At 39.9% G+C, this 27,073-nt stretch overlaps 1 protein-coding gene across 1 annotated transcript; it reads left to right on the plus strand.

The window, feature by feature from the left end:
- The first annotated feature begins 1,773 nt into the window (after positions 1–1,773).
- On the plus strand, positions 1,774–25,485 carry BPNT2 (3'(2'), 5'-bisphosphate nucleotidase 2). Its single transcript, XM_061448436.1, has 5 exons — positions 1,774–2,246; positions 14,816–14,975; positions 15,916–16,011; positions 18,011–18,172; positions 19,562–25,485. The coding sequence occupies exons 1-5, from the start codon at positions 1,869–1,871 to the stop codon at positions 19,831–19,833; spliced, it is 1,068 nt and encodes a 355-aa protein (XP_061304420.1). The 5' UTR covers positions 1,774–1,868; the 3' UTR covers positions 19,834–25,485.
- The last annotated feature ends 1,588 nt before the right edge of the window (positions 25,486–27,073 follow it).

Consider the following 27,073-nt stretch of genomic DNA (forward strand, 5'->3'; position numbering starts at 1 on the left):
CTGGCATAGATGGTACATACGGTATCACTGAAATAAAGAGCCCTCCGCCCACTGTCCTCTTCACAGTCTACATTACTGTCAATATTTACTCTTTATATTCACTGCAGGCACAGAAATGTTATCAGCAAGTAATAAATGCACAATTTTTCTATGCCTCTGTAAGGTCTTTGCAAGCCTCAGTGGGACAAAAATCCTAATACTTCACCTTCTTTGCATTAAGTAGGAAACCAGCTCAAAAAGTTGCAGGTTTTCTTCCTTCTCCTGGGTTTCCTCCTTCACCAGTAGTTTAAAATTCCTGTTTACTGAACACACATAAACTGTGATTGACAGCAGCAGGCAGCAGAGCTGCTGACTACTTTGCCCAGCATTTTTTAATTTAATCTTGCACTCATGGCTCATTACAGACACAAGTTTACTCGTTGTCCAACACCAACCCTGTGCTGCAGCACAGTTTCTTACCCTTACTGTATGAAAAGCTGACTCGTGAAATCAAAGTGACCAGTGTATCTTTTCAAGCCCCCTTTCTGCCAGAGAAGCAACTGTATAGAAAAAAAACCTTTAAACCATAAGAAGAACGGGAAGCATTCTAGTTGTTGTCTACTAGCATGTAAAGTTAAATCCCACTAAAACTAAGAGTAAAATCAAACTCTTCTAAATCCCATTTCAAACTGTATGCTTTCTCTTTCTACAGTCCTTTCATTTTCTGTCCATGCAGACACTTGACCCTGAGGGACACTTGGTATGTACTCATGTTTAAAATGTAAGTAGAGGAAATGGTACTGCAATTTCAGTTTGCAAGGCCAATCTTAATTTTGGTCTTTCCTAGTTTACACATTTGCGATTACTTAAAAAAATAACCCAAAGAAGCCACAAGATCCCAAGAAAAGTGTTATACTGCATGATTCCTAGTAATGAGTTATCCCCAGAGCCACTAACAAGGTCTGTTTCTATAACCTGTATATCAAGAGACAAGAGTATTACTTGAGTAAAAGAACACGATTAATCCAAAACATGCTTTCTGTTTGTTTCTGATATAACTTACTCAAAACTCCCAGAGGGAATTAGAGAAGAGGAAAAAAATCAGACTGCTGCTTTTCACCTCAGACGTCCATCCTGGTCACAGACATGCAGTTTCACACTCTCCCACACCAGCTGAGAACCAAAGAGAAAGTATAAATTAAGACACGTGGGCCTTTAGCACATCACTTGGTTGAGGAAATGGTTAGGATATGCTTCAGTTTATTGAATGAAAGGAATCCGCCTTCCGGAAGCACAAGGGAGCCAAGGGCTCCAAAGTTACCTAACGAGTATGAAAAAAACAAGAGACACTCAGAACCGCAAATCTCAGAAATTAAGCAGCAATTACTGCAAATTGCGATTTCCGCCTGAAAGCTCCTTCCCGGCCTGTCGAGCCATCATTCCGAGCAGCCCTCGCAGACAGCAGGCTGGAGCACACCTGCAGCCTAGGAAATGAAGCCACCCGAAATCACGCTTTCCGCCAGAAGCAGCGGGTGCCTGTGCGCTGTCAGATGTGCCCGCGATCGGAAACGACAGGACCGTCCCACCGAGGTACCCGCAGAGCGACACGGCACCTCAAATCCCGCGGAGCGGGCAGTGGGACATGCTCAGTGCGAACGGCGAGCCCCGCCCCGCCCCGCCTGACCCGGATACAGACAGTGCTGTCTGCTCGCCGGCCCGTTGAGGAGTGTGGAGCCGGGCTGGTCTTGCTACCAGTGTAGCGGCAGCGGCGGCAGCAACGGCAGCAGCAGAGAGTGGAGCGCCCCGGCGGCGTTATGGGTCTGTGGTGAGCGCCCGGCACCGCTGCCTGCTCTACTGTTCCCCCCCCCCCCCCCCTCCGCCCCGCGGCTATGGCCCCCATGGGGATCCGTCTCTCGCCGCTCGGCATGGCTGTGTTCTGCCTGCTGGGGCTGGGTGTTCTCTACCACCTCTACTCCGGCTTCTTGGCCGGCCGCTTCGCCTTCTTTATGCTGAGCGAGTCGGCGGCCGGCGAGCCCGAGACCCCCCACGGCTCTGGTGCCGTGGACCTGCGGGAGCTGCTGGCCGTGTCCGTCCTGGCTGCTGTCAGGGGTGGGGAGGAGGTGAAGCGGGTCCGTGATGGCAACGACCTCAATGCCAAGGCCAAGGGGAAGACGCGGGAGGGGGCCGAGGAGCAGCTGACGAGCGGTGACCTGCTGTCCAACCGCAAGATGTTCTATCTGCTGAAGAGCGCCTTCCCCGCCGTGCAGGTGGGTGCCGGGGTCCCTTTCCTCAGGTGGGAGACTGCGGGCCCGGAGGTGGGCTCCACTCAGCCCGCGGTGTAGAGCCCCAGGGGTAGGCTGCTTAATAGTAACGGCATGAGGGCTCAGCCCTTTGCGGGGAGACACGTGTCGCCTCTCGGTTTTGTAATTGCCGACGGGAAACGCTGCCCTGGTTTTGCATTTCTTCTTCCCTTGTCGCAGGTTCAGTGGCAGTGCCACTTCATACATGTTACCGTGGGTGCTGGGTTGCAGGGGAAGCACATGGATCATGTGTAGGCAAAGCTGTGTCATATGAAGCAGTATATTTGAAGTGGTATGGACATGAGGAGTGAAAAACCCTGAGTCTAACTTGCAGATTAAGTGCTCTATGGTTAAGGATAAAGGCCACTTCATAGTGCCTATTCTGCACGTGTTTATGGTGCTGTAATTAGGAATACTGTTATTTTTGTAATTATCCTTCCTACCAGTTGTTATTCCCACTTTTAAGTTACAGGGAGAAAGGATTGGAAATTTGTGGTTTAGGAACATAGTGTTACATTACCTGAGGTCTTAGCTCTGGTGGCTTTGGGCCAGCAGGTAAACCAACAGCTGTGTCACTATCGCTGCCTACGTGGGCAAAATAAATTTGCTTTTCTTTCACAGGTGCATACCTCTCCCTGCCCTCATGAGCTTATGAAATCTGAGTCTAACACCTGAGGTGGCACCCAAACCAGAGTTATACTTTGAGGCTCTGGGGGTTTTGTTGACGTTGCTATCACTTTTGCTTTAGTGAATGGGAGCTTCTTTGCAGTCTCTTGATGTTGAAGTCTAGGTTTTTATTGTCATTTAAAACTGATAGTAAACCCTAGTTTTGGATTCAAAAGGTGACAATTGGATGCCTTTCCTGGACAGGTAGTGTAGTTAAGTTTACTTTTTGGATAAGTCTAGTTACTACTCAATGAATTTTCAGTGGTAGTTTTAGAAGTTCATGAGGGTGGTATGTAGGTTTTTGGTGCTTTGTTTTTTGGAGAGTTTTAAATGTTGTAGAGAACCCATGTAATATAATAGCTAAATAAAACAGTAAATTTTTCAATATTTGCAATAAACTTGATTAATCTTCCTCGACAGAAAGATTGTGAAGTTATTTCCTGAAGATTGCTGGGTTAGCAGTTAATAGCAAACCCCTTTAGCAGGCCCTGCGTTAAAGGAAGAAAAAGCATTGCCCCCGTTCTCTTTTGTTCAGTGTCTTCACAGACCTTGGTGTTGCAGCATGCCTGTATTGCTGCCTGGAACCTGTACAGTTTCTTCCCTTCTGCAGGTGGAGGGACTTCGTTAGATACGAGAGTTGTCTATTCTAGAGGAGGCTGGGGCTTTGGTCTAGACTTGAAGAGCTCAGTGAACTGTAGTTCCATGCCTGTTCCATGTCTGGCTATGTGCATAAACTCTGCTGGGGTGCCTGGGATGCATAGCAGTGACTTGTGTATGTTCTTCTCAGAAGTTGTTGACTTTGGAAATCTACTTTTAAAAAACTTTGGTACTCCTTTTTTTATTTTCTTTGCAGTTAACTTTTGCTGCTGTTTTTTAAAACTATATAGTACTTTCTGAAGCGCAGGTGTGTTCTCCAACATAGTGCGAGGACAAAAATGTGTGTGCACATCTGTGGAACTGGGGGAAAAAAATCAGATGTGTTTTTTCTTTTTTCATCCCTCTCCTGTCACTGAGCTTGAGCACTGAGGGTGACTGGGAAGAGTTTGCTTGACAAATCTTTCAACTGATCTAGTTACTCAGTCTGACATACCAGCTCTGGGATATCTGGTATTCTGAGTACATGATCTGGATAATAACAGGTTATCTCATGCAGCATTTAAAAAATATGCACTAAGCTGTATGTACTGATGAGACGTTCTGCCTCTTAAAGTCTATACAGTGAAGAGGTGTTTGTAAATATTTGTCCAAAACAAAATAATGTGGGTTTTTTTTTCTTTACACTATATGTGTGTAGCACTGTATCTTCCTGAGGTGTAAAGACAAGGTCTCATCTTAATCTGCAAATCCTTCATTTGTGCCTTCAGCACAACACACCTAAAACTGTGACTGTTCTATAGAACAGACTTGCTGCATTTTTGGGTTGAATAGGAGGATTACAGAGGATTTCCTGAGATACCTTTCATGTGAGACAATATGAAGCTGCATCTTGTAAGAAGCATTGTACTTTTTACCTGCAGCCTTATCCCCTTGTACAGAGTGATGCTCCAGAACAAAAAACATTGCTGAAGTGGAATAAAACCCCTCTTCCTGCTAGAGAAGGTCCTGCTAACAAAGCTGTTGAAAAAACTGAAAGAATTCTATGTAAAATGCTGATTTACTCTCATCATGGAGTCCTTGGCCTAATAGGGGTACCTCAAGATTTAAATTACTGCCAAATATTGCAGCTAGGAAAAAAAACAACAAAACTGGCACAAAAAACAAACAAACACCCAAACAGCCAAATTGCCAAATATGTCTATAATGTAAAAGAAATGGAGCTTTGAGCAGCCTGGTGCAGTGGAAGGTGTCCCTGCTCATGGCAGGGGAGTTGGAACTAGATGAGCTATATGGTCCTTTCCACCGCAAACCATTCTATGAACCTCTAAGAATAGCCATGGCGTTCCAGTGTTTAAAAATAACCAGGGGGAGAAATCATTTGACTGAAATAAGCTGAAGTCAGTGAGCAGCCTTGCTTTCCCTGTATTGTGCTGCTGGACATAAAATTGGGAAAGCATGCAAATCGTCTGTCTGAAGCAGATTTTCCTGTAAGGTGTGATTATTAAGAAAAGATGGAAGACTTACGCTTTTCATTTGCAAAAGCTGACATAAAACTGGAAAAAGTCTTACAGTCCTGAGAGTACTGATTTATACAAAAACTCTTAAGATCTGAGGGCAGGAAGAGTTAAAAAAACAACCCACCACAACAAAGAGCATAGAGAATGTTTTGTTCTTTTACATAAAGGTACTGACTCTACAGAGGAACTCCACTGCTTACATCACCTGCTCTTCTTGATATAAATAGATGCATTTGCATCAGTTCAAGACTTCTTACAGCTAGGTTGGGTAAAACCAAAGAGGAATGTATCAATTCTGTTTTATCACTGTGTGGTAAAATTGAGTGCTATTGGGTATTATTGTTATATCCCTCAGAAATAGGTATGAGAAAGATAATGGAGGAAGGGGCAATTTGGTTATTTCTAACTTGGGTATTACCCGGTGTTGTCTCTCTGATCACAGTCAGCATCCAGCAGTGCTTATTTGCATTCATTTTCTATGAAGTGTAGTTGTTTAAAATACATTTAATGTTAAAATACATGCAGTAGTTTCCCTTGATAACGTCCTGAACTGCAGTTACAGGCTTTGAGGCGTTTACTTCTTCTGCACTACCTATGTGTTGTCCTTATCTATTTGTCATGCTGAGAATGGATTAAACTTCTGATCCAGCTATAATTATCCCCTCTGCTCCTTTTCATTTTTTAAATTCTTTATCTTTTCTGTGTTACTTTGCTGCGTTCCTGGTTGGTTCTGCTGTTTATTCCTTGTGCTAACACAGTGATGGTGCGATAAGGACTGGGATGGGAATCTCCCTGGGATTAGGAAGATGCTTCAGTGGAAGAGGAAACTGGGGAGGCAGTGTTCCCAAATTAAATTAGAGACTGGCCAGAAACACTGTAATGTTTTGCAGAGAGGAGCTTCTCTGTTTAAAGAGATGATTCATGATACCTGTGTTTCAGCAGCAGTACCTGGTAAAAGAGGTTCTCTCAGCACTACGCATTAGGGTATTCCATTCTTTTAGCACTGCCTGTCCAGGGATCAGTGTCAGGAGCTTGATATTTGAATATATGCAAGGTAAAAATGTAAAATAAAGGTTATTTAGGAATGCCCTAGTTTACTTCGCATTGTGGCTCTATCAGCAGCCTGTTCCAGCGCATCTGAAGGAGCACCTGTTCTTGCTTATAAAGGCAGGAGTGATTAACAGAGGAAGTTGTGACCCTTAAACTAGTACTTTAGCCACATTCTCTCTTTCTTCTGACTATGAAAAAACCCCATTAATTTTAAATTGGTGAAATTTAAACCCCCCACAAAATTCTGCTACTTTGCTTGTGCACTGTCCTAGTGTTCTTTTCATGGGGTGAAGTCTTCTGTCTTATTTGACAGAATAAATGCTGCCCTATACTCTCACTTTTCAAGTTTGGGCTTATTTTTGACCAGTGCATTAGAATTGTACAATGGTTTGGGTTGGAAGGGATCTTGAACTTATCTAGTTCATTAATTTATGTTCCGTAGTTGCACCAGCTATGTGTCTTGTTTTCTATTCTAAATACTGAATAGAGAAATAACCTTTGTCCCTTCTGGGGTATTTTGTGTGGTTTTTCTTTTTTTGATTGTTTTGGGGTTTGTTTGTTTTGTTATTGTGACTGTGATGTATAGCAAATCTTCCTCTGTCCCAGTCTTCTGGCTTCTTTTTATTAGTCTTGCCACTGGTCTGAATCTGAATGTTCTATCTCCTTCCCACTTAAGACAGATGATAAATAGCTCATTTCAAGTTTGAGCATGATAATGCTGGAATCAGGCATCAGTGTTTGAAATGGAAATTGAAGAACATGACGGTTTTACTTTTAATGAGATTTCCTTCTAAATTAATTCCACTTTTTGAAGATTAATGTCTCCAAGCACTCCATTTTTGTGAAGTACCTGAAGTACTTTCTAGGTTTAAACATGCCATTTACAGGCTTCTGACCACAGTGCCAACTATCATACTGGAATTTCATCTGAGATGGTGAGCTCTGCATCTGATACAGATTCTTTGGGACAGATAGATTTGTTAAAGAAGTAGGTTTAAAAAACAAAATGCTACTTAAACTTTGGAAGGATTTCAGTGCCTTGCTGAGTAAGTTCAGTAATTTGTTTATCTCTTTGTGTTGTGAGAATGGCATCTTCAGGTTTTAAGTTTTTAACAAAATTAACATCTTTCTGACCCAGATGATATTCGCAGCTGCCAACAAGTTTCTAAGTAAAGTAAGAAGCGTGAATGTTAATCTGATATCTCAGTAGTAGGTGTTGTCTGGAGGTGCATCTCTCAGCATGGGTTCTAATTGATGTTAGATGGCTTATGCTGGTTTTCTCTACATGAAAAGAAATCAAAGCCTGTAACTTTATGTTAATGAGTTCTGTGATTATCAGATGGAAATACAAGTAGTTTGTTTGGCTTTTGTGGGTACTGGGGGTGTTTCATCCGTCAGTTAAATTCACGCTGGAAGTTTTCTCAGTGTTATTTATTGTATTGGTAGGCTCCTAATCTGGTTTTATTTGGATGTTTTCTTAAACTGAAAGGTGGTGGTGCAGCTCTCATGACAAGCTAGTCATCCCTTTCTCTTTGCTAGACTTGCATTTGCATAGAACTGAAATGGAGAATTTTGCCATCTGGGGAAACAACTTGTGTGAGCTAATGAGTGAGTGACTTTATTTCTTTTGCTGGGCTTAAAGTCTAGTTGTATCTACAGATTACTGGTGGAAACTGAATTCTGTGATCCATGCTGATTCCCTCTTGCATTTTTTTGCTCTATTCATTATAGGCCAGTAGAAGCAGAGTTGTCATCTGATACATCTTTACTATTTATGAAAACCTGTTTAACTCTGCTTCCTGCTGGCCAAAGCCACATAACAAGTTTTGGTAAGCACGAGTTGAGCTTTTTGGCATTTAGGCTTGTCCATATTTTTCTTTGCATACCCTATGATCTTGTTCCTGCATGAAGTGATCACTTCTTGTCATTAAATTAAATAAAGATGTAGTTAATAGATGGAAACTTCTGTCAGGACTTCCGTGTCTTGAAAAATGCATGTGTCCTTTATCTGTATTGTGGCATTATTATAGAAGTATTTGGTTTTTTTTTTCATTTCAAATGAATGATGAGACCAGTGGTTTTTATACATTCTATTATTTCACGTTAGTATATTTTTGTATGTTACACATTTATATACAAATATACTTTATATTTTTGTTAAACTTGATTACCTTTTAACAAGCTATTTATTTAGAGAACCATGTGGTTTGAATAAGGTCCTCTCTGTCCTTTGATAGCAAAATTTACACTGCTAAAAACTCTTTGTAAATTGGACCCCCTAGCAAGAGGAACCTTTTTGAAAGGGTTTGTAAAAGCTCGTTTTTAATTTCTAATGTGTTGTAGTAATCTAAGGAGGAAAAGAACCTTTCCAAAAGGAAGCAGCTGTCTTTAAAAATGCCAGTGTATTGAATAAAAACAGTTTTTTACTATGCTGGCAAGGCTACTATTCAAATTGTTTAAAGTTTAAAGGTGTTTAAACTTAAAGGAAGTGATACTTTGATTTCCAAGTTTGCATTCTTTTCAGTGTCAAGTAGCGTAAGTATTCAGGAAGCAGCTTTTGTTCATTGTAAAAACTGCTACTTTCTACCCCAAATTCAAAATTGGAAGGGAGGGATCATGAGTGGTCCTGACAGCAGGTGAGCCAAGTCTTGGTGTGAATGGAAGTCTGTCCTTGTATAGCAGATTCTGGAGTCCTGTTTAAGTTAGATACTTTCCTTGGTTATTGGAAATACAGAGCTTTGACCTCTTCTTGCTCTCCTGGAGAGTGCACTCCTTTTGTGCATATTTATACATCCTGACTTCTTGAGGGGGTGTTTACATTCAGAGGGTTTGGCATCTGATCCCTTTATACAACTTTGTGCATACAGATAATCTGAGAAGATAAGACAGCCTTCACCTCTGGCACATTTGAGGGGAAAAAAACAGAGAGAAGCAGACCAAGTGGAAGTAAAACAGTCTGACTTGTAGTGTAGGACATGTCGCTCTTCAGAGCAGGGCAGTAACATTGGTTGGAGGTACAAGGTGTGAGGCCTGGTCTGTAAGTGGAAGAAAGCCCAAAGGCTTTTGCTGTCCCTTGAGTTGTGACATCTCTGAAGCACAGCCAAATAACAGTAAATAAATTATAGTTGTATGTAACCCCCTGGCAGGTCACCTCTCCTTTCAAGGTGCGTAGTTGTGGGTATCTTCTTACCGGCTGCTCTGGACATTAGTCCAGAGGGTGCATGCAATGATAAAATATTTTCTGCTGTTTGCAAGGAACATCTCCCAGTAATCTTGTAAGAAGATATCATAACCATTGTTGGTTTATGGTTTGTAAATGTTTGCATTTGCTTATTTATTTCTGTCCCTCCAATCTTTCCTCCATCTCGTGATGTGTGAATACAAATGGTGAAGTTTGAATCTCAGATATGGGTAATGTTTACATTGTGAATCACTGGTGAAGGGGCTGTGTATGTCATGCAGAATTAGTGCCCTAACTAAACAGAAAAACTAAGTCAAACATCTATTAATGTTTTACTAATATTCCCCTGTACATGCTGGTTTGTCTTGGCCTCCAGAGTTTTCATTTTCATGGTCCCATCCAAATCAATAGACTTATCATTGAATCATAGAATAGTTTGGGTTGGAAGGGACTCTTAAAGTTCATGTAGTCCAGCCTGCCTGCAATGAGAAGGGATATCTTCAACTAGATCAGTCTGTTAAGAGCCCCATCCAGCCTGACCTTGAATGTTTCCAGTGATGAGGCATCTACCGCCTCTCCAGGCAACCTGCACCAGTCTCTGTTCCTGAATTGTAATGCCGGGAGTATACTTATATTCTGACTAGTGAATATTACCTTTTATTGTTAACTAAACTATGGGGTTTGTTTTGGTTTTTACCTTGAGTAGCTTAATTAGTGTTTCTTTTTTGTATTACAGGCGGGATAGTATTTTGTTCTTGTTTTGTTTTCTATTCTAATAAGACAGCACTGAGATTTGGATTTGAGAGGACTTTAATTATCAAATGTGGATATTGACACTCTTGGGAATAAAGAGCTGTGCTGCCTCATGTTTTTTTCAAGATATTGGATTATTTGCATATTAAAATACAGAATGAGTATTGGGCTGGATAAGAATATGAAGAAGGATGGGTAGTAATAAATTTAAATAAAATTCACATACCACCAAGCACTCTAAGAAAAGCATTGCATTTTCATGTGCAAATGTTTATTAAAGAAATTTTTTTGAACAGAAACCTCTAGTTTGATGGCTTTTTGTTTAGTTTTGGTGGTTTTTTTTTTTTAGCTTACATGTTTTCAGTTAAATTTATCTTTAATGGGTGAATTCAAAGGCAAAGGTACAGCTGTGTCCTACTCTTTCAAACCAGCAAAAAGCCTGAGTTTGTCCATCTCACCATGGACAGCTATCTAGTAATCAAGGTTTGTTGGGTGATGAGCTGCCACGAAGATATCAGGAAGTACCGGTAGGGAGTAGTTCAACATAGGACAAAGACCCACTGTGAGGTTCCCTGTAGTCTTTACGTGGTCAGGACTGTTGGCTGTTAGTTTAGAGCAATGCATTTATCCGCACGGATTTATAGTACACAGGTTGCTTCCCATGTCCCTGAGTAGGTCTGTATTCCCATCAGCAGAACACTGGAGGAGAATGTTTTCTGTGACGGGTTTCTGGAGGCTGGGAATGCCTGGGTGTTTCAAAAGGCACATCATTGTTGCCAGATGTTGCCATTGGACCTCTGTTGTGGCTCCTGTGAGCAGCATCCCTCTTCCATTATGGGATTCCTGCACCTCAGAGGCTTGTTTTGAGAAAGCTTTGTGCTGGTGAGATGCAAACTCCCTCATTTATGAAATAATTGTTTTTATTGACCTTTCAGCAGCATTCTGTTTAACAATTTCTGTGTGCTTTATTAAATCTGGGTTTGATGCAGTCTTTGTGAGGAGGGCTTTCCCTTCAAGCATTAAAAAAAAGACTCCTGAAATGTAGTTAAGCTTGGTGTTGGTGGGCAGCTTGCAGAACTTCCCAAGATTTGCTTTTACAGTTTACAGCTAACTCAAATACCTATTTCTGTCTTCTGCTTGCTGTCTCAAGTTCTGGCGTGATGGATTTCAATCTAAATCTGACTCTTAGGAGTATGCAAAGTTATGTATGTGATAGCAAGCGTGCAAACTTTATTCACACTAATGTTGCAGTTTAATAGACTCAGAATGTCTTGTTTGAAACATTTGGTGTTGTGACTGTCTTTCTACCATCACCACTTCTAATTTCTAAGTGAAGGTTAAGGGACACAATCTACTACATATCATTTCAGGAAAGGTCATGACCTCTGGAGACTTCTAGCAAATGAGAATAACAAGTCGGAAGGGAGCATCATACTGACAGTCATGTTTTCCAGGTGTATTTTCATGCCTTAAAAATAAAACAGGAGGGAAAAAAAAGAAGTTCCCAGTGTTAAGGGTTGGTGGTCCTCTCTCTGGCAACTCTGGCTTGCAAAATCTATACTGTAGCTTCTTGACAAAAAAAAATAAATAACTGCATTGTGGTGAAATGTCTATGAATTTCTACTGGGACTGTAATCTTTGGAGTATTTAGCAAAGGCTACAGAGTAAATGGCCGTATGAATGAAGGAAGAACAAGTGACCCAGTTGTGGGGCTTTTTTAAATTTTCCCCAGATAGTTCTGCAACCTCATTGCTGTTATCTTCTCCTCTCCCCCCACTCCTCTTTTTCTCTTCTGTTTTATTCTGGCAGTCTCATCATGACTGTTGAGAGAGACTTTCTACAAGCGTTATAAATGCTGAAGCATCATGGCCACCACTACAAAATTTTGAGCTAGTAGGTCATTCTCTGAAAACAATACCTTTCAGATAGCTGCAGTCTTTTAATTTCAGTGTACTGTAACAACAGGTTTAACAAGATATTCTTCCTTTTGAGGATTGGTTCCAACTCTTTAACTTTTTGGAAGCCTCTTCCTTCTGTTGAGGAAAATTATTTTTTTTTAATGGTGGTGCATAATGTGCTGTAGTGGAACTTAAACTGCCTGAGGGCTCTATTGGGGCTGCCAAGTCTGTGAGACTAGGCATCTTGACTTTGCAGGACTGTTTTCCTGAGGGGAAAACACAGTCATCAGGTTCATTGTATAGTGACAGATGTTTAATTTGTAAATGTCATGGCAACTTCAAGGTCTCTGTGTTTGGTATACAATGCTTCAAATACTGCTTTTACATGAGAAGACAGCTGTGATGTATGGCTGGAGTCGCTGCAGTTCTGCTTTCTTTTTTTTTGAATTCTCTTGGAGAAGATGGCTCTTAACCCTCTGCTAATAATCTGTTACAGCCGAGGTGTGTGATGTCTCTTGTCATGATGTGAATGATGTAAAAATCGTGCTGATACAAAGTTTGTAACATTCAAATGTACTCTGATTGTTTCTTTATTTTCATTGTCTTTCAATGTCACTTGCCTGCAGCATCTGTAATAACAGATTGTTTTAGTCAGAGGGGATTTATTTGACTTAGCAGGTATCTGCATCTGACCTAGCAGTCTTGACTCCACCTGTAGCAAATAAAGATAAATCAGTGGTTCTAGGGTTGTAGACACATTGCATCACACATGTGGCTACTATTTTGCCTTGACTGGACATTAGAGCTAGTCAGTTTGGCATCTCTTTAGAATTATATTAGAGGAAGCCACCTTTAAAAATAGAAAGAATAAAAAACCTTGTGGTCTTAATATTCTGAAATGTCCTAAAAGTCCAGTTTGGCTACACTCAAGACATTCAACCTATGTATCTAAGCCATAAACATCTTTGTCCTATTAAGTAATTAGGGGAGTTAGGCATTTCTGAAGGGTTCACACAGGCTGACACTTGAAAGGCACAGTAGCAATGATTTCCATTTTATTAGCAGTAGAAGGAGCATATAAATACTAGTCTCCTTATGTAACTGAGGTGCTAAAAGTAAATGGGATGAATTTTCTACCCTCTTTCAGTTTAAAACCATTCCCCCTATAAGTTCACTACATGCATTTATAAAAAGTCCCCCTCCTGCTTTCCTGTAAAGCCCCTTTAGATACTGGAAGGCTGCTCTAAGGTCTTCCTAGAGTCTTTTCTTCTTCAGCCTGCCTTTATAGGAGGGGTGCTGCAGTCCTCTGATCATCTTCATAGTCTTCCTTTTGACTTGCTCCAACACGTCCCCATCCTTCTTATGATAGGGATCCTGAGGTGAATGCAGTAGTCTGTGGGGGTTCTCACATGAGCAGAATAGAGGGGCAGGATCACCTCCTTCGACCTGCTGGTCACAATCCTTTTGATGCAGCCCAGGGTACGATTGGCTTTCCAGGCTGCAGACACATATTGCTGGGTGATGTTGAGCTTCTCAACAACCAGTGCCTCCAAGTCCTCCTCCTCAGGGCTGCTTTCAGTCCAGTCTCCACCCAGCCTGTATTTGTGCTTGGGATTGCCCTGATCCAGGGACCCTGTGCTTGGCTTTCTTGAACCTTATGAGGTTTGCATGGGTCCACCTCTCAAGCCTGTCAAGATCCCTCTGGGTGGTATCCCTTCCCTCCAGCATATTGACTGCACCACCTTATTTTCCATGACTTTCCATAGTTTCCAGGAGGATGTGCTCCATGGTCTGACCAGGCACTGAGGTGAGACTGACTGGCCTGTTGTTCCATACGGTTTTCTTTTTTACCTTTTTAAAAATGGGGGTTATGTTTCCTCCTTTCTAGTCGGTGGGAACTTCACCGGACTTTCACGACTCTTCTCAAATATGGTGGATAATTGCTTGGCAACTTCATCTGCCAGTTCCCTCGGGACCTGTGGAGCAGTTCCATCAGATTGCATGGACTTGTGCACCTCCCTTAGATGGTCTCGAGCCTGGTCTTCTCCTACAGCAGGCAGTTCTTCATTCTGCTGGCCCCTGCCTTTGCCTTCTGTGACGTGGGGAGTGTGGCTGGAGCTCTCGCCAATGAAGACCAAGGCAAAAAAGGTCACTGAGTACCTCAGCCTTCTCCCTATCCCAGGTAACTAGGTCTTCCATTTCCTTCAGGAGAAGGCCCACATTTTCCCTATTCTTCTTATTATCACTCATGAGCCTATAGAAACTTCTTTTGTTGTCTTTGGCGTCCTTGTCCAGATTTAGTTCTGTCAGGGCTTTAGCTTTCCTAACCTGATCCCTGGCTGCTTAGGCAGTTTCTCTGTATTCCTCCCAGGCTACCTGTCCTTGCTTCTATCCTCTGTAGGCTTCCTTTTTGTGTCTGAGTTTGTCCAGGATAAGCTTGATATTCATAAAATACCTGTGCATTTCAATCTGCATCTACTGATATGCATAAATGGAGTAATTAGACTGCTGTTGTATCTATATGTACCGCATGATTCTCCAAAATGTTCTGTTTGTAGTCTTTGAAGCAACTGCATGTAAATTTTTTTTCTGAAAAAATTGCAATTCACATTGCAAGAATGTTCAGGAGGAAAAACTGCAGCCAAAGAAAGCGTCCAGCTGCTCTATGGTTCACAATCAGATTCTGGATTGTGCTTTTCTGTTGCTTGTTACATGATGGTAATAGCTTGTGAGTTGCTGAAAAGTTACTAATTCATATACTTTTAGCTGGAGTTGAAGGGAGAAAGAGAAGGTGGGAGCAAAACTAACTTTCCTGAATCCCACAGTGACTGTATCTGATAAGTTAATGCAACTACGTTTGTTATTTTATCATAGATAAACTCTGAAGAACGTGTTGATACAGCTGATAAGGAGACAGTCTCTTGGAATCGCAGTATTCCTGAAGACATAAAACAAAAAATACAGCCTAAAGAGGTTCCAGCAGAAAGTGTTACTGTCTGGATCGATCCATTAGATGCTACACAAGAATACACAGGTAGCTGATTCTTGCTGACAAATCATGTGTGTAATTCTGATGTCTGCCTTTTATACTGGAGTCAAAATAGTAAATGTTTAAAACAACATCTCTTGCTAAAGTGTATTATGTCAAAGCAGTGTGATTTATTGTTCAAATTGCATAATGAAATCTCTATACGTATCAGACTGCATGGTTTACTTTTATGTAGTCCAACTCTAAAATTACTTTGGTATTCCTTGCAACTTGCAACTAAGTAGTTGCTAAAATAAATAACTGTCATTTATGGATTCTGCTGGAATTATAAGCTTCTGTATTTCAGTTATTACTGTGGCAATGCTAAATTTTTTGGAATGTGTTTTGCTTGTTTAGTTAAAGGGAATACTCTGTAAGTATTCTATTCGACTTGATATTAAACAAAAATGTTACAGTTTTTTAAAAAAGCGTGCATAATTAAATCTTCCCCTTTTTTCAAATGTTTAAAGATCCAAGTAAAATTCTTGATGATAAGTACGGAAGAGCAATCTAAAAAATGGGGATTTTTTTTTTTTCCTTTTTTCTCCAAATATTCCATTGATACAACCACCCTTTCTGGGGAATGGTCTTTGGTATTTGAATTATTAGCTTTGAACCAGTAAAGGATAGGAGGTGGGGCAGATAAGGGAGAATATAGGGGCACAGTTTTCCATGAAAACACATACTGCATAAGACAGAGTTGTTAGCATTAGATCTCGTAGTAGTATAGGTTACATCTACGGAACAGGAAAAAATTGCTGGAAAGCTGAAAACGTCTTTGAAGTGTTTTGAAAACTGCAAGAGTTGTTTGAAGATACAACAGTTACATAATTGTAAGAGGCAGAATGTAGACTTGCCTTCCAAAACCAAAATGTCTGTAATGTTAAGTCTGTGTTCTTTCTGTGTTCCTGCTGTAAAGTCGCTCACTTTCTTGTTTTGCCCACAGAGAATCTCCGACAGTACGTCACGACAATGGTTTGCGTGGCTGTAAATGGTAAACCAGTAATAGGAGTGATACACAAGCCATTCTCGGCATATACAGGTACTTTTATGGCTTCACATCTTTCCAGCATCTTCAGTCGTACTGTTAATTAAAATGTTAATTTAAATTAGTTAAATTAAAAATTTAAATGGTGTCTGAGAGAACATCTGTAGGTATGAATGAGAAAATAGTACCTGAGGCAAAAGAGTGCTGCTGCAGACCTCAGAATTAGAGCTGCAGCTGTGTTATGTGCTATAAAACCACAAAGCAAAATGCTGCCTCAGCATAAAAACGATTCACTTTAAATTAACTGAAAATATGTTTAAGAATTAAGATCCGTTCAATCAAAGTGCTTCTAGCAACCCAAAGAAAATGAAACCTACACATACTGACCAGTCTTATGTATGCTGTTAGTCTTTAGCAGAAGAGTATTTTGCTTATTCAGCAGAACTTGTGACCATGCTATTATACCCAGGAGCTGTTTTTTATTCAATGTGAATAACAAAGATTGATTAAAGATCTTAGTGGCAACTACTTGTATGTAACAGGCAAGGCTGTCTAGCATAACCTTATCGATTATCTGACATGCTTTTAATGCCACAACTGTGAACTAATAATTCTTTAGTATTATACATGATGTATCCGTGGGCATGGCAAGTTTGGCAACGTGTATGTACTTCTCAAAGCTTCAAAGTAGTTTTAGTAGTTGCATCTTGCTCTATTTGGAAGAACTTCTGTTCTTGTTTTCCCTTAGGCAATACTGACCTCTAGAGTTGTGAAGTTATGCAGTAGCTCTGGCACAGAAATAAAGTCTGAATAAATGTGGTTTTTTTTGTTTTTTTTTTGTGGGTTTTTGTTTGTTTGTTTGAGGTTTGGTTTGGGTGGGTTTTGTTTTGTTTTTTGTTTGGTTTGGGTGGTTTTGTTGGTTTTTTTGGTTGTTTTTTGGGTTGTGTACCACCACCCCACCCCCCAAATGCTCAATGTTTTGTGTGAAAGATTTTACTGTCTTTAAATATGAACTTGATTTCCAGTTGTTTAAGTATGTGCTGTATTCCAGTATGCTCTAAGAATCTATGTTGTGGAAGATATTTTTCTGCTATCAGTATTTATATGAAGGAATGTGTTGTTTTGTTTTTTTTTTTAACACTGTAATTTTGAGAATTTATCTCCTTCAGTAATAATAAAGCATGAAATATTCAGACATGGCATCAGATGAGATACAGTGAATTCTGTCATTCTGTGTAATGAGTATTCATTTCTCAAGCTGGAAATGCCAGTATGTTGTGAATAGGATTGTTCCTAATAGTACCAAACAAATACAAAGAAATAAAGGGCAGTCAGAATTGTTATTACACATATCTCAGTCTGTTGTCGTGAAATCTGGCCCTCTACTGAGATGAAATTTCTGGTTAGTCTGCTACGTAAACATCAAATTAATGGTTAGGGGATATCACCTACCAAGCTTGGCTTTGAACCTTATAATGAAACAAGTAGGGGATTATGTATTCTAAATCCAGTCCTCCAAAACACACCATCTAATGTTTTCCTTAGTATTACTATCCTCCTGAGCTATTTCCTTGCTTAGCATTACTACCTTTCTGAGTAAAATGCCTCAGTAACATTTTGCTATCTGCTTTGATGGGTAGTGGGGCTTCTTTTTCTTGTAAAAAGTTTGTTTGTGGAAATTCTGGGTCTGTTTCAGACTCAGAGCCATCCTTTTAACTTTTATGGCTTTCCAATTGCAAGTTCTCAGTAGTACTATTTGGGATTCTTTGCCCTTACTCTATATTTTGGAAGTAGCACACATGAATAGTCTGGTATGGGATAATGCCATATGCAGAAAGGCGTGTGTATGGGGCTGTTTTGCTTTCTCTTCTGTTTGTGTGCATATGTGGGCATGTAACCCTTCCTTCTGTCAGCCCTAACTTTCTCTTGTACAGTAGGGAGAGAAATTAGAGGCATCAGTTCCATTTTCTCAGATAAGTATCCTTTTATCTTTACACTTAAGAGAGATTGCCTTTTGTAAATCTCAACAGTTTTGTTTTTTTTTCTCTTGTAGCCTGGGCAATGGTGGATGGTGGGTCAAATATAAAAGCTCGTTCTTCCTACAATGAGAAAACCCCAAGGATTATCGTATCCCGCTCCCATGCAGGAAAAGTTGAGCAGGTTGCACGACAGACATTTGGAAATAAAACTGTGATAATCCCAGCTGGTGGAGCAGGTTTGGTTCCTTGAGCATCCTATCTATTTTACTGCTTCTGAATGATTTGGTGGGATAGCGTTATTAGGAAAAAAAAGGAAATAAGTATGGAATCTCCTCTTTTTCCTCTTATATTTTGTTCTTCACATCTCTATAAGCAAGCACGTGGCAATAGGGACACAGGTTATTTTCTTGCCTGTAGAAGCTTACATGCAAATTTGGTTCAGGCTTTAGACTGTTCACAAGTTAATATTAGTGTATCTAAGCCTGGACCAGCAGTGTTGCTGAGGTCCTCTTACTGAGCACACTGATGTGTGTTCACTCAAATCACCAATGACTCTGTGGAGGAAAAAGGGTTGTGTAACCACATACAGAATCATCGAAGAGAATCTGATGGTTGTTAGTTAAATAGTATTAACAAACGTCTTGGGATTTTTTTAAGAAAAAGCCATTAAAGTCTGGTACTATTTCTTGCATTTATGTCAAAAGAGAAAACTAATGGCATTAAAGTCCATTTTTATCTGCCTCGTACTCAGTCCAAACAGGTTTTAGCATACTTTTTGTGACCCTACACAACATACTTGTGCATGTTATTGACAGAACGCAAATACACAAGGCACTAGTATGAAGCAGTAACTGTTCTAAAGTCTCAGAAAAGCCATGAAAAATTCAAATTTTATGGAAATGTATCTTCTGTGGAAAGCTAGGGCTCCCCTACAGATTGTTTAGTAAAGAAGATTTTGCACAGGTTCTTGATGATTGATCTAAACTTGTTTTCTTACAACAAAGTGAAAGTGATTATAGCTGATCTTCTCTGGGGCTTGACTCTGTATAAGAATATAAAAAAGGAGCAGCTTAATAAAACAAGAATATTGGTTGAACAGTTGAAAAATTGAAAAAAATCCACAGAAGAATACCATTTTGACCAATGAGTGTGTACTGTGTAATGTATGATAAAAGAGAATACCCTGGGCTGAGTTGCTTTGTTAAAGAGTGGTATATGCATCTTCCTTACATTGGTAATAAAAAGCCAGGAACAAAAAGGTAGACTAGCATAATACAGAGGTAGAAAACTAAGTGAACATAAGAGCAAAACTGTATTTGAGTTTCTGGTGGTCTTTCAGTGCATCTCTAGGCAAGTCAATGTAGCATATTGGTAAAGGCTGTCTAAAAATAATTTGTCTCCAGTACCCAAGGTTTTAATTGGGTTGCAGTGGAATTGTGGGTTGGGAGGGAGTGTTCCTTTTTCAAACTTTCTCTACAGGTCAAAGGGCAGATAAAGTACATTATATAAATGATACAATGACATCACTTTCCTAAATGTTGTGTATGCGTATTATTACATTTGCCCTTTGTGGAGAACAGGAAAACTTGGGTTAACTTCTTTTAACCTCTTCCCCTTTCTTCTAGGCTATAAAGTGTTGGCCCTCCTTGATGTGGCTGAAAAGAATCAAGAAGAAGCTGATGTGTATATCCATGTCACCTACATTAAGAAGTGGGACATATGTGCTGGAAATGCAGTGTTGAGAGCATTGGGTGGCCATATGACTACCCTATCTGGTGAAGAAATTAGTTACACTGGCTCAGATGGCAATGAGGGAGGACTTATAGCCAGTATCAACATGAACCATAAAGCACTAATTGAAAAACTTCCAGATCTGGAAAAAACATCACACAAATAAACATGACTGATGGAGAAGTACAAGTCATGCTTTTGTAACCTCCAAATGCTCTGTCTGAAGAAGCAGGTGTGGAAAACCTGCTGGGAAAGATGCACAGCAAAGCAGTTTGGTGTGGGTTTGGGGACTATATCATGCATTGGGTTTCTTCAGTGGTGGTATTTAAAAAAGAATAATAATCAGAAGTAGGAAGGGGACTGACTGCCTCACATCTCAGTTTCCATGTTTTATTTTTTTCAGACTGTTTTCATGCAGTTCTTACACTGAAGGTGCATTTACAGTATATATTGGTGAATGTAGGTGAACTAAAGAAAAATCCAAAATTATTCATAAGTAGTTCTCACAGGAATTTCTTGGAACCTTTTACATCTTGTTACTGTAGTTGTAGCAACTGCATAATGAATTAGGTAGGGAAAGGTTGATTTATATAGGCATCTGATAACTGTGGACAGTTTAGCAGGAAACATGATTCTGTGTTCTGTATCCCCTGAATGGAAAGCACAAGAAGGTTGACACATTTATATGCAGCAGCAGTTTATATTTGACAGTGTGGCACTCCTTTTTAAGAGAGAGAAAAAAACCCAACATGTTCTGTACTGTTTTGACTTTTTCCTGTAGATGTAAACTAGTTTAGTTGAGATGGGTTGTGAATATCAGTGGTTTATTAATCAGTGTATTTATTTCCATATACCTTTTTTTAAAGAAGGCAGCATTTCTGTGTATAATTTTTAACAGTTACTTCTGGTTCTTGATTTCTGCTTAGAGTGTTGAAGATGCATGCTGGACTTTAATGCAGGACTTGTTCATCGTTTGGTGTTTGTGCCTGTAGAAGCTGCCTCTTCCTTCAGTACCTGGGGTGTTGTTTTTTTTTTGTTTCTGTTGTTCCACTGGACAGAGTCATATGAAACGAGTTTAACAGAAATAGTAAGTTGATTGGTTAGTTTTGTTTACAACATGACATAAAACCCAGCAATTTTTCTACAACCCCCAAAATAACTTTCTTTTTAGGTTAAGGTGCACTCTTTTCTGCAAAAAGCTCTTGAGCCATCCCAAGCAGCTTGCAGTTACTCGGTTTGTGATACTTTATATAGAGAGAGACAATTTGAATGTGAATCTGTTCAAGCAAGTCTTTGAAGAACATGTGCTTAAAGTACAGCAGGGTCTGCAAAACATTACTAAAAAATGTTCTTTGTCCATTCAGTATATACAGAAGAGAACGTGGGCCCTTTGATATCAAATGAGTTTGTTGCACCTCAAAAACACATGGACTTCTATCTGCAAAAATGTATCCATCTGTATTGTTCTCTGCATCCCTTTGAAGGGTTTCAGAAGGTTAAAAATTTACCTGTTATTTGAATTATCAGTAGGTAAGCTTCCCATCTCGCTTTGAAAGCTAAAATTCTTCATTAATATAGATTCTTTCTGTTCAAAGTTTATTCAGTATAAGCTTAGGCTGTTTAAACCAAATCCTTGCATTACTTTCATTTGAACTTCTTTTATCATACTGCTGTTCTGATTAAGAAGAGGTTTTTCTCCTTATATTGGTAGTGGAGCATGTTAGATGCGTTTTTTAACTTCTAGCTAATACTCATATTTCCAAAAGACAGCCTCCTCAGATGTTGCATGACAACAGATACAGACTTTTATTTTGTAAACTTACTGGCAAAGTAGACTGCAGCTTAGTCCTACTAGCCTTCTGGTACGGGTAGTTTTTTTAGAGAACTCTTTTTCCAAAATTGACACTATTGCTGCTGTTTGAAAATAGCTTTTATGCATGTAGATAATACACAAAGGAACTTCCAGTTTTTAAATTACTATATGCTGTGACAAATAACTGAACAAGCCCTTTTTAAAAAGGGTCTGATCTATTTTGAAGAACTTGTTGAGCTTCCAAACCTCAGTAAAGAATAATAAATCCAGGCTTTAGTAATATTTTACAAGAAGACTGCAGCTCTTTTTCCTTCAGGCTGATTTAAATGACTTAAAGCCTAATAAAAATAATAAAAAAAAATATGGAGCAGCTCTTCTGTTTATTAGTTAAAGAACACTGATTAAAATTTAAACATGAGAAATAGCCATAGTTAGCCTAGTATTAAAACCTAATTGTGTCACAGAGGTTGAATGCACAATACTTAAATAGGCAATTAAAGTCTGTGGCACATTGTGGTTTTAGATTCAGGTTGAAATCATATGTTAGCTTACCTTGTGAAAATGTGCTTTTTTTTCAGGTACGATTCTATCACATCCTTGCATAAGCTGTGATCAGACTTAGCTTCTATATGAGAAATGAAAAATAAGATGTTACATGTTGTATGAGGGTTTACTTCAACCTCTTAGTTGAAAGTATAGAACAGTAAACAAGTATTTGCATGAATTATTCTTCCTTAGGAAGAGAAGGTCCAGGGAAGAGCTTCAGTCCTCCTTTCTTTCCTCCCCTATGCTGGCAAAAATACCTGGTCTTCCATTGGGAAGGTGTGTGCTTGGTTAGACCCATTTGTATCCTAAATTGTCTTGTTGCAATGGATCAGTGTTTAGTACCTTTCATGGGGACCCTTACTGGCCCAATACTATTTTTTGTGACATGAAAGAAAAGTGAGAGTGAGGTGCCCAGTTAATTACTTCTAGGACAGCCTGAGCTTGTACAGCTTTCCCACAGCTGAGGCCTAAGGTGGTGCTTGGGGTTTACCAGTCTATTTCAATAGAGGAGTTGCTTGGTGTGAGAATAGGTAAGAACCTGGTGAATATCGGTTTCTGATGTCATTTTACAATAAATGCAACTCTTATGCAGACCAGCAGTTGTTCAGAAGTACTTAGTGCACATGTGTTAGTGCACTTCAATACTTGTTTGTGTAGTGTTAACACTCAGTATGTCTTATTTCTTTGACTGTGTTTACACTCCATTCTAAAACTTTGTTACTCTGGCTTAAGTATTTGTTTGGTCCTAGCTGCATGGATGTGACTTAAGCTTATGCCCAGAGTGGTGGGAAATCATACCATACCCATGTCTCACTGCTGGACTAGAACACTGTACTTTACATTTTAGCATTTTCCACATAAAACTCTAATATGATTTTTAGGGATGCTAATTAAAACAGTTGCATGGAGGAGGTGGGTCCTATGAAAGTATGCCTTTTCTACAAATTTCAATTAAAAGAATTCACGGTATCTTAGTAGCTCCAAACAAGGGAACTAAGAGAATATATTGTTTTAGCATTGGTTTTCCAATGGTGAATTTTTTGAGTGGCTATTATGGTTAAGGTAATTGCAGGTGAAATTATTCTAAAGCCGTATGTATTTTCTCTGTTTCATTCCGATAAAAAGAGCAGATGGTAGGATAGATCATACCTCATACTGTACTGAGAGTCCTAACTTGAGTGAATATTTTCTAAATAAATGGATACAGAAGTAAAAGGGTTGAATATTGTACTTGCCTAGTTTCAAGATTAGCCTTTTTGCCAGACTTTTACAGGTGGACTTATATAAGAGCTGTTTGTTCTGATCTGCAGAGCACTTAATATTATGAAAATATTTAGCAGAGACGGCTTAATCAGATGGTGAATTAACCAATAGGTGAAGCTGCAAAGTCATCTAGAGGTGTTGTTTCATGTATTTGCTTTTACAGCATGGTCATTAGAGTAGACAGATTTCAGCTGTGAGAAGAGATTTATTTTTTCTAATGGCCAGTGGTTGGAGATCGAGGGCATGGAAGGGAGTCAGCACTCTAGCTCATATCTGCTTTTTGTTTATAAGCAAATGTATCCCAAAATCTTTGTAGCATCCTGTTATCTGCTGCAGTTGTACAACTGCTGTACAATACTGTATACTGTCGGCTTAACAGTGTAAAGCAGGGAGTCTGCATCCCCCGAGAACAGCGCAATGAGAAGTGACTGAATGTTGTGCTGGGCCTCCTCTGTGTTATGCCAGCAGAGGCTTCCTGTTACATTGTATTGTAGATGTCATTCCAAGTGTAGTTTCTCTGATGGCAAAACTGCTTTTCTAAGCTATAGGCTCCCCAGTTGTGCCCAACCGCTTTGTGGAACTGTTTTCTAAAGTAATCTAGAGAAGTGGAGAGGAAAGCAGCAGATGGCTGTGCTGCAAAAATTGTAACAAAGAACATTATTTTTGTTTCTTGATTTTTTTTTTTTTTTTTTTTTTTTTTTTTTTTTTTTTAAATTACTTTGATAGTTTCACTTCTTTCATCCTTCAGGGGTTAGGCGACCATACAGGTAAGATTTAATGGACCACATATAAAGGCTTGTGGGATTTTAAGCCCAAACAGGATGAGGGCAGGGGTTGCTGCCTCTAACCAAGGAGTGCCTGAATGGATGGTTTTCTGTCGGGACACTCACACTGAGCCTTTTTTCAGTGTTTTGTTGTAGAGATTTAGGCCCTTCCCCACAAACCATTACAGATTACGCTTTGCCAAAATAACGTTCATAGTCTGCCTTCTGACCTGCAGTCCTCAGTGATAAAAAACTGCATGATATCAACTTCATTGTAATATAACTTGATGAGACAAGACTGTGGTAGCCAACTCTGAGGGTTGAAAAGGTTGCTTTACTTTTGAACCACACCTTCTGTATCGTAGCTAGTATGAAGTGCTAGCCCACTGCCAGTGTCTTCTCACCCCAGATGCAAGTCATGCCTCTCAGGTTGTATCAAGAAGCTGTTGAAGCCTTATACTTCATGGTTTTCAGATGCCATACCAGCTCTTTCAGCTCTTCTGAGAGAGGTTCAGAAGTGCTCATAATATTTCCTCTGGAGCCAGTAATTAGCCATTTTCCCTTCTTTGCTGTTCCTCATCTCTGTGGTTTCACAATGCTTTCCTCTTTGTTAGTCCATGTGGACATGAAAAATGTGAGATTGCAGGTAGAGGCTGTCCCAGAGTGAAAGGACCACAGCAGTAAGCTACCCAGTTTATCCCAAAGCTGTTATGGTTTGGGACCAAGGCCTAAGGTGCTGATCCTACCAGAAGTGTGATAGATGCCAACAAAATAAAGGCAACTTGGAAAGATGTTCATATGGTTGGTTCATACTGAACATGTAGAAAAGCTGACAGTGGGCTAAAGAGAACTTAAACTGTCTGAAAAAGTAAGAGAAGAAAACAGCTGCTCTGTGTAATCTTAAAAGCATTCAGTATTTCTGTTCCTCTGGGTGCAGAGCTCTGTTGCTTACGAATGAAGCTCCATTGGCCCTCTGTGAAAGGCCTGATTTTGTTGAGGTCAGTAGTAGCATTCCCACTGCATGCAATGTGAGCAGATGCAAGCCAGATAAAACGCAAACAGTAAATTAAGTTAAGCTTTGAAGAGCTCTGCTTCATGCCAATAGAGCAAACAATGTGTGTTGTGTTAAACTCGCCTCTGGTGGCTTCAGTCTATGTTACTGGAGAGCTTGGAAACATCATACCAGTGTCTCAAAGTTTGAAGACTTTCAGGCTTTTTTATGGCTTACAGCTCAGAGAACCCACTTTCAGATAATACTCTTTTCAACCCCAGTTGTTCCTTACTTGTAATTCACAGTTCTTTTTTTCTCCCCAAAGGACCAGCAACACTGGCTTTCTTTTCTTGTTGTCCCACCAAATTGTATTAGCATTTTCCAATTGTGTGCCAAATTGAAATAACAATTCTATAAATAAACTCTCTGAAAATACTGGTCTGTGAGGGTGTTTTCCTATGTCTTGTCTATCTGATGGGTATTTAGTGTTTCTTTGTGCACCAAAGACTTTACTGTTTCTTGTAATGCATCTCAGCAGCTGCACTGCATTCATTCTGTGTGCATGACCTTCTGTCTGAAGGTGTATTGTTATTGACAGGTCCAGCCAAGTTCATGGTAAAAGTGAAGATCTTCACTGGTTTTGTTTTCATATGTGTGTTCTATTGTGAAAGTTGGTGGACTTGTGTGGTGGAAACTGAGTGCTTAGAGATCTCCTATATAGTACTGTTCCTTGGATCTGAAGAAGTTGTCCTTCTAGTACTGTCTCCAAGACTCTTCCTTAATTATGTTACTTCATTCTGCAAGAGGGGCTTTCTTCCATGAGAATGGTAGTACTACAGTAGTAACTCTACCATTACTTGCTCTTTTTCTAATAGTGTGCCACTCTTCTTAAGTGAAACCTTGGAATAAGTTGACAAATGCTTTAATGTCCCACATCAATATGACATTTTGGGCTGCTTTTGGGTGCTGCTTCAAATATGGTTGTTGTCACCTCTATCAGCATAAGCAAGACTGGATGCGCAACAGAATTGTGTGTCATCCTGGCAATGCTGGCTTTCAGATGCTTTGCTGATTCCCGTCTTTCCCCAACTATGAACCAGAATTCTCAGGCAGCCTCTCTGCCAGCACAGTCCAGTCATTATTCACAAACCTATGCTTCAGCATGCCTAAAGTTGTGCTTTGGCACTAACACTGATTGAACATACTACTAAGTACCTTCAGACTCCAGGACAGAGTCGCTGCATGTAGGCTGCTCATTAGGTGACCTGGGATTGTGCAGACTACTGAACTGTGCCTGGGAAATTGTTTGAGATGGAGCTGGTTTGCTTAGGCCAGAAATATGCTGATGATTATGCTATAGTACAGACTGTTGAGCTATGGATCCAGGATCATCCTGGACAGTATATTCGGCTTATATTGACACAGGCAATATATGCCACAGGAGCCTTACATGGATGATTTAAAAACCCTTGTTGATTGTATGTGATCTAACCAGACAATCAGTGTGGAGTATTTGGCAGTAACTGGGAGCAAGAAGTGTCTGTTATAATGCTCTGAAGAGCATTCTGGGGTAGGAACAACACAGAAGAGCAGGAATTCTTCCTATTTTGCAAAGCGTGTGTGCGTGAAAATGGACATTTGCATTTATTGGTGACATAACATTTCCCCAACTGCCTGTAATAACGCTCTGTGGCAACCTGGACAGCCCAGGTGGCAGGCTTGTCTGAGGAAAGCATAGCATGGGTCTAGTTGTTCCCTCAACAGCATAAACCAAATTTGTGTCTCCCTTTTGTTTGTTGAATCAGTTTGTCACATACACCGTTTGATATGTTCTTGTTTTCTTTTCCATCTTTCAGATGGTCATGTTGTCCATATGCTATTCATAAATGCAAGCTAAAATCATTAAAACCTCTGTCAGTTCAGTTCAAATCACGTATGTCGAAGAACCATTTGTATGTTTCTTTCAGTACAATAATGACTGTCCTTAGTAGACTTCTCATCTGTTGGCACACAGGCATCCTGCCTCATG

This window comes from Pezoporus flaviventris, unplaced genomic scaffold (genome assembly GCF_033815535.1).
Source record: "Pezoporus flaviventris isolate CSIRO_AGI_PZ_B2104156 unplaced genomic scaffold, CSIRO_AGI_Pfla_v1 ptg000007l, whole genome shotgun sequence".
Lineage (NCBI taxonomy): Eukaryota > Metazoa > Chordata > Aves > Psittaciformes > Psittacidae > Pezoporus > Pezoporus flaviventris.